At 39.7% G+C, this 12,939-nt stretch overlaps 1 protein-coding gene across 1 annotated transcript in view; it reads right to left on the bottom strand.

Moving 5' to 3' along the window:
- Positions 1–1,358: 1,358 nt before the first annotated feature.
- The window catches only part of LOC124283625 (SWI/SNF-related matrix-associated actin-dependent regulator of chromatin subfamily A containing DEAD/H box 1 homolog), a 30,509-nt gene continuing 18,928 nt past the window's right edge, over positions 1,359–12,939 (bottom strand). The window contains exons 14-22 of the mRNA XM_046719613.1: positions 11,920–12,057; positions 11,613–11,705; positions 10,514–10,753; positions 9,276–9,377; positions 8,009–8,104; positions 6,636–6,754; positions 4,753–4,935; positions 3,383–3,492; positions 1,359–2,309 (exon numbers count right to left, since the gene is read on the bottom strand). Coding sequence (XP_046575569.1) covers positions 2,230–2,309; positions 3,383–3,492; positions 4,753–4,935; positions 6,636–6,754; positions 8,009–8,104; positions 9,276–9,377; positions 10,514–10,753; positions 11,613–11,705; positions 11,920–12,057 — 1,161 coding nt within the window. The 3' untranslated portion in view covers positions 1,359–2,229. The remainder of the gene's footprint in view (positions 2,310–3,382; positions 3,493–4,752; positions 4,936–6,635; positions 6,755–8,008; positions 8,105–9,275; positions 9,378–10,513; positions 10,754–11,612; positions 11,706–11,919; positions 12,058–12,939) is intronic.

Below are 12,939 nucleotides of genomic sequence, written 5' to 3'. Positions count from 1 at the left end.
GATGACATATAAACACAAAGCACACATCACCGACTTTCATAAGCAAAGACCACCTGGAAAAGGAAATGAATATCGCTGCAGCCTCACACAACACAACATTTGGCAATGGCTCTATTCAGGAATTCCCTTGTGGAGTCATGATGGAGACTTCTGATTGACAGCAAGTAGATTACGTTGTGGATTACTGACAGCGTGTAAATAATGCTGTCACAGGGATTGGGAAAGACAGGGGCCATGGGCCATTTTGCACATTAGAAAAATAAATGGCCCATTAAAATTTTGAAGTTTACTATTGATACAAGGGTTTGGGCCCATTCTAAATTCAGAAAATGGCTAATAATCCTGGAAATGGCCCATTGTCATAGTTCTCTATCCCAATGCCTGCTGTCATTACTCTTGATTGACAGGATGTAAACAATGCTGTCGTCACTTGTGACTGACAGCGCGTAAACAACACTGTCATTACTCTTGATTGACAGGATGTAAACAATGCTGTCCTCACTTGTGATTGACAGCGTGTAAACAACACTGTCATTATTCTTGTTTGACAGAGTGTAAACAACGGTGTCATTACTCTTGCTTGACAGCATGTAAATAATGCTTGTTTGACAGAGCGTAAACAACGCTGTCATTACTCTTGATTGACAGCGTGTAAATAATGCTGTCATTACTCTTGATTGATAGCATGTAAACAATCAGGGCTCCAGATAAGGGCCGTATCGGCGTATGTACAGGTAAAAAATATGCACGATACGGTAGGAAATAATTTAGAAAACGTAGCACATACGCACCACAGCAATGCTGTACAGTCCAGTACTCCTATATTGAAAAAATAAGGAGTACCTACTCCTGATGTTGAAAACTTATCTGGAGCCCTGAACAATGCTGTTGTCACTTGTGACTGACAGCGTGTAAACAACACTGTCATTACTCTTGTTTGACAGAGTGTAAACAACCCTGTCATTACTCTTGTTTGACAGCGTGTAAACAACACTGTCATTACTCTTGTTTGACAGCTGTAAACAACACTGTCATTACTCTTGTTTGACAGAGTGTAAACAACACTGTCATTACTCTTGTTTGACAGTGTAAACAACACTGTCTTTACTCTTGTTTGACAGTGTAAACAACGCTGTCATTACTCTTGTTTGACAGTGTAAACAACACTGTCATTACTCCTGTTTGACAGTGTAAACAACACTGTCATTACTCTTGTTTGACAGAGTGTAAACAACGCTGTCATTACTCTTGTTTGACAGTGTAAACAACACTGTCATTACTCTTGTTTGACAGAGTGTAGACAACGCTGTCATCCTTCATGACTTACAGCTGGAGATACCGCTGATAAATGTCAATTGTACTGCAACAGATTTATTTTTGAGTGTGGAAATGTCACATGGCACAGTGAGTAACAGTCTATTTTGTTTTAAAATTTCAGACAAAATTAACTAATCACATCAAGTTTAACTTAAACTATCATGTGAAATACAAAATAATCAGAAAGACATATTTACCTCATCTGGTAAAGAAGGGTGAGTATATACACGTGTCTCTTTTCATGTCATGCCAATCTCAGCAATATTCCATTTGTAAACATGTATATGAGTGGCCTGAATCAGACATATCCAGGTACTGATATCATGAGCAGTGACTAGGTCACGATGACATGCTATCAATCAAGTCACCAACCGATAGCACTGATCAAATAGATCGCTACAGCAACCAGCATCTTGAATGCTGGGACCCTATTCTAAGCCAGAAATCTTAGGGTTAAAGAAAGGAGATGACTTGATGATACCTTCCTTGGGCATAGATGGCAAGATAGGAAAAAATACCCAGATGACACTTCACTTTTTAATTTCACTTTTCACTTTTTGTATATTTTAAAATTTTCATTAACTGAATCCAGTGTGCAGTGCCACTTTTGTACCAACTTCATTTCGTTCACAGATATATACAACTTCATTTTCCTCTTGAGACAAAAGATTACTGTAGCAGTGATCCATGGCGTTTTCTACAAAATGAGGTTTACTGAATCTGTAAGATCCCCCTGAAGCGGATCAATAAATAGAGACTTGAGGGAAGTTCTGGATAAAGCCTGGATGGCAAGTCTGAAGTGCAACACACACTGATGAAAGCTTAAACATGACATAGCACATTCTGATTGTGAAATGCACGAGATGCTGATGATTGGTGATGTGATGAACGATGATCTACGATGTGATGGTGTCATGAGGTTTTCTTCTTGTATTCAGCGAATGCCTGTTTCAGTAGGGACACCACATCACTTGTATCCTCTTCATTTTCACCTGAATAGAAAACAGTGTTAGAGATATTAGTGTTGGGAATTGGTTGATGATTGGTCCATTACCAACAAGCAATCATCGAAAAAAATAGGTTATAAGTATAAAGAGAAAATATGTGGTTCTCTGTTGTTTTTTTGTTTTATTTAGAAACTATATAAATTGTATTTCCAAATTTCACATCCCATGTAAAATGATGCTACTTGTTACTTTAAGGTGAACACAAATTTCTCAGTCTTCCACATATATTCAGTCATGACTTTTCAGTAAATAAAGAGAGTTTTCTAAGAACTAAACAAATTTTCAGCCCTGACAACTTCAAAGATATGTTCCATCGTCAAGTGTTTCAACACTAAAACAGTAGTTCCCAAATAGTTTGTGTTCGATTATGAGAAAATGTCATTTTTTCATTTGGTCACTACGACCAATCATAGATTATTCCAATTAATTGGAACACCACCAACAGAAAAGGTAGCATGTCATTCATCAACAATAAACAATGTATCTTTCAGTAAGTAGTAAACTTTAATGTGAGCGGGTTATTATTTATTTATTTTTTTGTATTTCACCACCTTTTTTCCAAGAATTAAATGAAAATTGGTTCTTTCATCTGAAGCGGTGAGATCAGCTGTAACTGCCTACTTTTGTAATGATGTCACGTAAAACCAACATCAATAAAAATGGAAGACATCACATGTTACTAAGTAATGACATGACATCATATGGCTATGGGTATCTTCGCAAACTATGAAAATAATGGCCCCAGGAAGAAAGAGGCAATCAACAAGACACAGAAATCACTATGCTCAGAGAGAATTACTAAAAATGTATGCCTTTAATTGTAACTTAAAAACCTGGGTCCATCAGGCAATTTACAAATATTTCTTTGTTGTTTAACGCTGCCCTCAGCAATATTCCAGCAATATGGCAGCGGTGTGTAAATAATCGAGTCTTGACCAACAGTCCAGTGATCAACAGCATGAGCATCTACGTAATTGGGATATGATCATGTGTGTCATCCAAGTCAGTGAGCCTGACCGCCCAATCCTGATACTGTGAAGCTGTTCTGCCTAACTCACCTTTATCTGACTTTGTCACGTCTCTCTCCAACTTGAGTTTCTCCTGGGCACATCGGAACATGCCCTCTTCAACCGTGTCCCGACTCAATAGTCGCACAATCTTCACGTTCCTGTAACAACAACACATTAAGTATGATGTCCTGTTTCTTTGTCGATTAACTTTCACAACTGAGAGTCTAATGAGACATTATGCCGTTATTATGCTTCAATGTCAACAGAATGAGTGACTTTTGTTTTACGACGCTTATAGCAATATTCCAGCAATCTCACGGGGGGACACCAGAAATGGGCTTCACACATTGTACCCCTGTGGGGAATTGAACCCGGGTCTTCGGCCTGACTCTTTGACAACTGGGCTACCCCACCGTCCAAACCAAGAGAATGAGCAATTACAGAAGAATCATAAGCGTTGCAAAAGTTGTAAAACAAATACCAATTCCTGTAAAATTACCACATACAGAGATAGAGAATATAAATAAGCTTAACAATACTAAATGCATTGCAAGCTGTACTTGAATTCCTTGTGTCATCCCTAAGCGTGACATGATAATGAGTGAGTGAGTATGGTTTAACGCCGTTTTTAGCAATATTCCAGCAATATCACGGCGGGGAACACCAGAAATGGGTTTCACACATTGTACCCATGTGGAGAATCGAACCTGTGTCTTCGTCGTGATGAGCCAACGCTTTAGCCACTAGGCTACCCCACCGCCCCACATGATAATGAACACAAGGACCAATACAGATGATGATGATGATGATTCTTGAACAATTCAGTATTCACAGCTGCCCGACAACATAAGTGTGAGTGGGGGTCTCATTGACACAATTAGAGACCAAATTCCAAAACACCCGTACATTCCATCATATTATCTGAAATCATTGCCAATCATGGTAAGCTGAAAACGGCAGCTTTAAATGTTGTTTATTGTTTTAAAAAGCAACCAGAAACAATTAAATGAATTGGAAACAGAAATAATCCACCAAATGTAAAACAGTGCGTGAGTGAGGTTAGTTTTACACAGCTTTTAGCAATATTCCAGCAATATCACGGCGGGGGACATCAGAAAAGGGTTTCACACATTGTACCCACGTGGGGAATCAAACCCAGGTCCACATCATGATGAGCAAACACTTTAACCACCAGCCTACCCTACCACCCCCAAATGTAAAACATGATACATCTGTTAAAAATTCATTTCTGACATGCACCATGTGCACATGTCAATGAAACGTCTCACCTTAAACAATCTTCAAAAACACCACCGACATTCAAATTGTGAAATCGAACATCACGAAAACAAATCAATGTATCTGTATTGATGCTAAAATCAACCCTGTCCACTTCTTTATGAAACCTATGTTTTTACTTTGTCTGCCCAAGTCTGTGACATCGATCCTCTGCCTGCTTGTCGTTGTATGGGTTAAAGTCTATGTCGTGTAGTATAACCACGTTGGCTGCTGTCAGGTTGATGCCGAGGCCGCCCGCCCGTGTAGACAGCAGGAAGACTATGATCTCAGGATCGTTGTTGAACTCATCTATCAGCCGTTGTCTGCAAGTTCAAAGTTCATATGATGTGGAAAAGTCTCTTGTGAAATCATTGCTATCAAACAGTTACCAAGTGAGTTTGTTCCAAATTGCCTGTTCACCCAGCAGTGAATGGGTACCCGATGGGAAAAATCATATGACTGGTAACCTTCTAGCGCCTCACAGGCAGATATTGTAAGTTGTTCACTGGTCTCAAGGGGGACATGGGTTCATGTACTCTCAATGTTTCGGGCTCAGGGAACATAAACAAACATCGAGGGTACATCAACCCATGTCCCCCTCGAGACCAGTGAACAACTTATAATGTGAAGGGCGAGGGGAACATAAAGAAACATTGACGGTACATCAACCCATGGGCCCCGAGGGACCAGTGAACAATGTATTATGTTACCGAACACCTCAATGGTAATTTTGAACTGTTTGAAGCACGGGTATCGGATCATAGCATGAAGTACCAGACGACAAGAAAAACAAATTTAGGGTTACCTCCTTTCCATCGATTTGCATTCGCAAAACAACGGTAATTCCCGTACATCATACGTGATTCAATGTTATTCGAGATAAAGAATTACTACTACGAAGTACCAAATGAGTTCGGCATTCCCAGCGGGATACATAGAAAATGTTACTCGCTTGTAAGCGGGATACATTGAAAATAATAGAAGAGCGCTCGCCAATCAGAAAAAGACATTTATGTGTGAGTCAAAATAATATTATATATATTGAGTTTGTGATTGAAGACTGCATTTTGACATAAGACCATATTGCCATATAGTGTATGTAGTGTGTAGTGTTTCGTTATTCATCGCAACATACTGACCTGACTGTGAAGTGTTAGCTGGTTAAATTCAATATTGAAAAGTATTTTGTCCATATCACAAATTGTCAGCTTGATGTAAGAGATTAATCTGAAGCTATGCATGTCAAGGCGTGAGTGAGTGAGTATAGTTTTACGCCGCATTCAGCAATATTCCAGCTATATGGCGACGGTCTGTAAATAATCGAGTCTGGACCAGACAATCCAGTGATCAACAGCATGAGCATCAATCTGCGCAATTGGGAACCGATGACATGTGTCAACCAAGTCAGTGCCTGACCACCCGATCCCATTAGTCGCCTCTTACAACAAGCAAAGTCGCCATGTGTTAGACATTTAAAACCTTCATGCAAAGGCATGGTGCAGACAAGCACTGAAACATAACAATCAGAGCACATCTGGGATTCAAACCCAATATCATAGCCTCCTGACATGTGTAAGGGACACAACTCTGCACGGATGTAGCCATACATGCTCAAGAGTACAAGGGACTGCACAGTGTAAGTCTCAAATTGTGTCAGTTATACAATAAGTGGTAGGTTTCAAAGATTTCACAACCTATAAGAAACACTGTCAGAAAATAGCAAAAAGTTTAAGTAAGGTAAACATTAACGATTAAAAAACTGAACTGTATGCACTTTCTACAACTAATCACATCCTTCTCTCCATAGATGCACTATAAATGAAATCACTCCCATATGTCATGTCATATTCAAATCAAGCAATTCCATTATAAACAATTATTAATAGTCGGAGAGTCCTAATATGACACAACTTCAGTGGCTAAGACGAGACCCATATTAGCTGAATATACAAAACAATAATAAACCAAGACAAAGAAAAGGAGTGAGAGTTATGAGACAATCTCCCTGCAGCAGCAAACTCACCTCTCTGGGACTGGTGTAGATCCATCAAGTCTCAAGAAACGTATCCCCTTTTCGTTAAGGTAGGGCACCATGATGTCCAGCATCATCACAAACTGACTAAACAGTAAAACTCGGTCACCCTGCAAACACAGAAACTCAGTCCATAAATATAGGTTGAAACAGTCAACAAACACTGACAGAAACAGTCAACAAACACTGGCAGAACCAGTCAACAAACACAGGTAGAAACAGTCAACAAACACAGGGGGAAACAGTCAACAAACACTGTCAGAAACAGTCAACAAACACTGGTAGAAACAGTCAACAAACACAGGGTGAAACAGTCAACAAACACAGGGAGAAACAGTCCACAAACACAGGCAGAAACAGTCAACAAACACTGGTAGAAACAGTCAACAAACACAGGGGGAAACAGTCAACAAACACAGGGGGAAACAGTCAACAAACACAGGGAGAAACAGTCCACAAACACAGGCAGAAACAGTCAACAAACACTGTCAGAAACAGTCAACAAACACTGTCAGACACAGGGAGAAACAGTCAACAAAAACAGGCGGAAACAGTCAACAAACACTGACAGAAACAGTTAACAAACACTGTCAGACACAGGGAGAAACAGTCAACAAAAACAGGCGGAAACAGTCAACAAACACTGACAGAAACAGTCAACAAACACAGGTAGAAACAGTCAACAAACACAGGGAGAAACAGTCAACAAAAACAGGCGGAAACAGTCAACAAACATTGAATCATGCTTCAGTGAGCTCAGTTTAAGTGTAACACTGATAAATCAAACTATTTACAAATACTGCAGTGTCTCCTGTGCCTAACATTCACAACTCTGCACAAAGAATCAAGGTAATCTATCCCAGATGAATGTTTGTTTGTGGTTTCAATAGACACTCAGCATTAGTCTCCCTACATTACAGCCGCCAGTAAACTGAGTCTGGACATGGTACTCCTGTGAAGGATATGGTAAGCGATGATGCAGTTTGTCAGGGTACGAGAACACACAATCAAACATGTCACTGAGATGGAACACACAATCCATTTCCACTCCTATTTCTATCGATACCTGGATTAATTTAATCTCTTAAAATGCACATATACAGGGCCATTAATCACTTATCAAAAACAGACTTGCTGACTTGAATAACCACATGTCATCATATCCCAAATGCGTTGATTGATACTCATGATGTTGACCACTGGATCATCTGATCCAGACTCAATTTTTTACAGACCACTGCCATAAAGCTGGGATATTGCTGAGTGTGGCATTGAACAACAAACAAAAGTAAATAAATTTATCCTCCAAAACTAAGTCTTCAGCACTATAAATAAAGGGAGGCTATTGGCAAAAGATGTGTTACCTGTCTCTCAAACTTCTCCAGCAGATCATCCAGCATCCGGAACTTTCCTGATTCAGAGATCAGGTTGATGTCTAATGCAAAGGAACCTATATATTTCTGCAATGACAAATATTCCATGTTGAAATATAACACCTGTCATATAATACACACCTAAGCATAATACCATACTTGGTCTGGAGAGTTCGCTCAAACTCATCTTGAAACAATACCATACAGTGCAGTAATTCACTGCAGTAATTCATTTATGAAAAGCATTATAAAAATAGACAGTGATTTCTAAAATGTCTCATAGAAAAAGAAAGAGAAATAATACAAAGATCAGTGAATTCAGTGAAATTAACATCAAAGGAAAAAGCACTATCACATTGGGTGAATCTGAAAGTCAAACACCAGATACTGGCATGACTAAGGGGGATAAATCTGCACCAGGATCACACCTACTTCAGATCATAGGGTTCCCCTTCCATATATCATTCAGGCGCGTAGCAAGCCAATTTTTTTGTGTAAGCCCGATAGGTTGCAAAGCTTTATATTTAGATAGTATTGAGGGGATTGCCCAACCTTTCTAGCAACAATCATGTGTAAGCCTGGGCTTTTTTTTTTATAATGGTGGCTACGCCCCTGACATTTTGTGAAATATTTTGCCATTTTCTGTTGTATTTTGCAGGTCACAGATGCCATGTTAATAACAGAAAACTTGTTGACAGAACAAATAATCAACAGCAAGGAACTGAACCAATCAATGTTGAAACAAAATGCTGTAGTTATGCATCTATCGCCTTATAAAAGGTGGGCTCACATATCAGATTATATCTCCGAGGTTATTTCTAGAGTAAGGGGCGGTGGGGTAGACCAGTTGTTAAAGCATTCTCTCATCACCCCGAACACCCGGGGTTGACGTTTGAGATGTGCAGTGTTTCCGCTGACTTAATTATTTATCGGACACTGTGTCTTGCGACCTAAAATTTTACTGGTCATGAATGAAATTTGCCGGTCATATCCTATTACCATACTGTAAGTACTCATTTTAAAGTTATTTTTAGCCTGGGTATTTCCAAAACATAACAATTTTTGCGACCATGAAAGCACAGCCAAGACTGTCATTTCGCTTACCCATGATTTTTTTTATTTTAATGCATTATTATTTACCGGACACATAGTCCGGCTGGCTTTCAATTTACCGGTCCCTAACGCATTTTTCCGGCAATTTTCAGGTATATACCGGAGAATGGAAACACTGGATGTGTATCAAATCCCCAAGCCTCACCTTGTATTGGTGGCAGAGATTGTTTATATCAAAGTCGTTCAGTACAGCCATATCTTCCTGTATGAGGTGGGGCAGTGCTCCTCTGTCTCTGTGGGATGGCTCCTGAAACAGAATCAGTATCAGCATCAGCATCATAAATCCTCATTGTCTAACGCCACAGTCAGCAATATTTCGGGTGTATGATGGCTGTCTGTAAATAATCAAGTATGTACCAGACAAACCAAGGAATGCTATCATGAGCACTGGTCTCAACTGTCAGGTTACAAATCATGGCACAAGACCCACATTGGCAATCTGTTTGGACATCACTATAATTTATGACAGAAGACCCACCTTGGCAATCTGTTTGGACATCACTATAATTCATGACAGAAGACCCACCTTGGCAATCTGTTTGGACATCACTATAATTCATGACAGAAGACCCACCTTTGGCAATGTTTGGACATCACTATAATTCATGACAGAAGACCCACCTTGGCAATCTGTTTGGACATCACTATAATTCATGACAGAAGACCCACCTTTGGCAATGTTTGGACATCACTATAATTCATGACAGAAGACCCACCTTGGCAATGTTTGGACATCACTATAATTCATGACAGAAGACCCACCTTGGCAAACTGTTTGGACATCACTATAATTCATGACAGAAGACCCACCTTGGCAATGTTTGGACATCACTATAATTCATGACAGAAGACCCACCTTGGCAATCTGTTTGGACATCACTATAATTCATGACAGAAGACCCATCTTGGCAATCTGTTTGGATATCACTATAATTCATGGCAGAAGAGACACCTTGGCAATCTGTTTGGACAGGCTATATAAATCATGGCACAAGACCCACCTTGGCAATCTGTTTGGATATCATTATAATTCATGACAGAAGACCCACCTTTGGCAATCTGTTTGGACATCACTATAATTCATGGCAGAAGAGACACCTTGGCAATCTGTTTGGACAGGCTATAATTCATGACAGAATACCCACCTTGGCAATCTGTTTGGATATCACTATAATTCATGGCAGAAGAGACACCTTGGCAATCTGTTTGGACAGGCTATATAAATCATGGCACAAGACCCGTCTTGGCAATCTGTTTGGATATCACTATAATTCATGACAGAAGACCCACCTTGGCAATCTGTTTGGACATCACTATAATTCATAACAGAAGCCCCACCTTGGCAATGTTTGGACAGGCTACAAATCATGACACAAGACCCACCTTGGCAATCTGTTTGGACATGGCCATAAGCTTCTCATCTGTGTAGTGGTTGCGCACTAGCAGCGGATGGTTGGCCACCTTGCGGAGCTGCATGAACATGGACATGCCACCATTAGGGCTGTCACTGCTGTCCATCTGGCGGGCGTACTGGCCAATCAGGGACTCGTACAGCTCCTGCTGGTCTGGGATCATCGGACACCGGACTACCTCCTCGGTCTTTTTGGGCAGTTGCTTCAGAACCTGCACATGATCACATGAGACAATTATATTACAAAGACCATCATAATACACTCGGTCGTGAAACACGGATCATCATAATGGACAGATACAGATGGCAAACTAGTCTGTCATATACACAGATCATCATAACACACAGATCATAATACACAGATCATCATAACACACAGATCATCATTACACACAGATCATCATTACACACAGATCGTCACAAAACACAGATCATCATGGACAGAAAGACAAAAACACATCATTACACACAGATCGTCACAAAACACAGATCATCATTACACACAGATCGTCATAAAACACAGATCGTCATAAAACACAGACCATCATTATACACAGATCATCATAATACAGTCCATCACGATACACAAACCACCATAATACAGATCATTATCTAATAAAACAGACCATCTTCATGATCATAATATAGAACAGACCATCCATAATATGCAGCAAGCTCAACTGAACAAGGACTAGGAAACTAACTCAAAATACCATCAATGTACAGTTCTAAATACGTTCACAACTATTTACTAAAACAACAAGAAAACGTGTTACTTATTATCAAATTCACTGTTTTCCTTAGATAATCCTACTTTACACATTTACCCACACAAAGCAGAATTTGGTTTTCCATATCCTGGTAACCACAACTCAGTTTGTTGACTGTGTAATCAGATAACATATCATTTCAAAGTGTTCTCTGACAAACTTCCTCCTCCATAAGCAACAACTTCTGTCGTTGTGACAGTGTCATCGCAGTTGTTTCACTCAACAGTGTTTATTGTGATCTGAGCCTGGCAGACCAATCATAATCAGGTATTTCCACATCATGTACCAAAATACAACGTACCTCACTTTTGAGTCTTCTCAGTAGAAAAGGCTTCATGATCCTCTTAGCTTGTGCTATTCTAGTTTTCTCATAGCGACCCTGACTGTCATCTCGCTGTAACAAAACAAACGACAGTCGTCAGCAAACAACAAAAATCTTTATTTAAGTGCTTAATCACAACAAAAAACTGCACTACAAAATTCTTATAGCTTTTTACAATTGTCTAATAATATTTTTAAAAAATCAGCAACAAAAATAAATGAAAATGTGTTACCTCCGAAAATACAAAAACAAAATTCATTACATTTTACTCTGCTCTATCACTTACACTAATCATGGCAAATATCCTTTTCAGCGGTTCTGTTTTCCCGATGAAGAGCTCTGGCATGACAAAACAGAGCAGTGACATCAGTTCCACCAAGTTGTTCTGTAGTGGGGTCCCTGTCAGCAGGAGGCGACGCTCAGCCTACAGGGAACAAAAACGTCTTAGCTCATACACAGTTTGATTGAGTGCTCTACCATGTGTTGCGGTGGGGGTGTTCATAGATTGTGATGGTATTGGTATGCACAAGATATTCAGATTTTCAACACCACTTTCCCAGAATATAAAATCACTCCCAACAGGAAATAGTTATCTGACTGAAAAGTAATGGCAAAGGGAGTACCTTGATGGAAAATTAAATGATTTTTTCGTTTTTTGTTTAACATCGCACGCAGCAATACTCCAGCTGGACCAGACAATCAAGTGATCAATATCATGAGCATCAATCTATGCAATTGGGATACGATGACATGACAACCAAGTCAGCAAGCCTGACCACCCGATCCTGTTAGTTGCCTCTTACGACAAGCACAGGTTGCTGAAGACCAATTCCAGAGCGGAAAAGATTAATTATCTTGCTGTATATTCAAGGGTTTTCAGGTGGCATATCGCTGTCTGTGAACATGAGCCATTTCAGACAATTCTCAAGTCACTAAAAGTCCCGTCAAGTAATCTTAGCTGTAGTACTATGCTTAGAGGTACAAGTTTACATGAATATGAACGGAGAAATTTCTTAGATTTCAGTGTCACATTATGATTAAGACTAGCACATAAGCTTAGAGTGAGTGAGTGAGAGTGAGTGAGTTTAGTTTTACGCCGACTGAGCGACTCAGCAATACTCCAGCTATATAGTTGTCTTTTGTTGCAAGCATGGGTTGCTGAAGACCTATTCTACCCAGATCTTCACGGGTCACATAAGCTTAGAGTTACTGAGAGTGAGAAGCCATTGTGTGAAGGTAAGGATTAGCCAAACACATCTGACAATATATAGTGCATATAGTCATAAATATTAGCTTGCACTTCTCC

Source organism: Haliotis rubra, unplaced genomic scaffold, assembly GCF_003918875.1.
Source record: "Haliotis rubra isolate DU_JTF1 unplaced genomic scaffold, ASM391887v1 Scf319, whole genome shotgun sequence".
NCBI classification, from domain to species: Eukaryota; Metazoa; Mollusca; class Gastropoda; order Lepetellida; family Haliotidae; genus Haliotis; species Haliotis rubra.
This window is presented reverse-complemented; position numbering and strand designations above follow the sequence as displayed.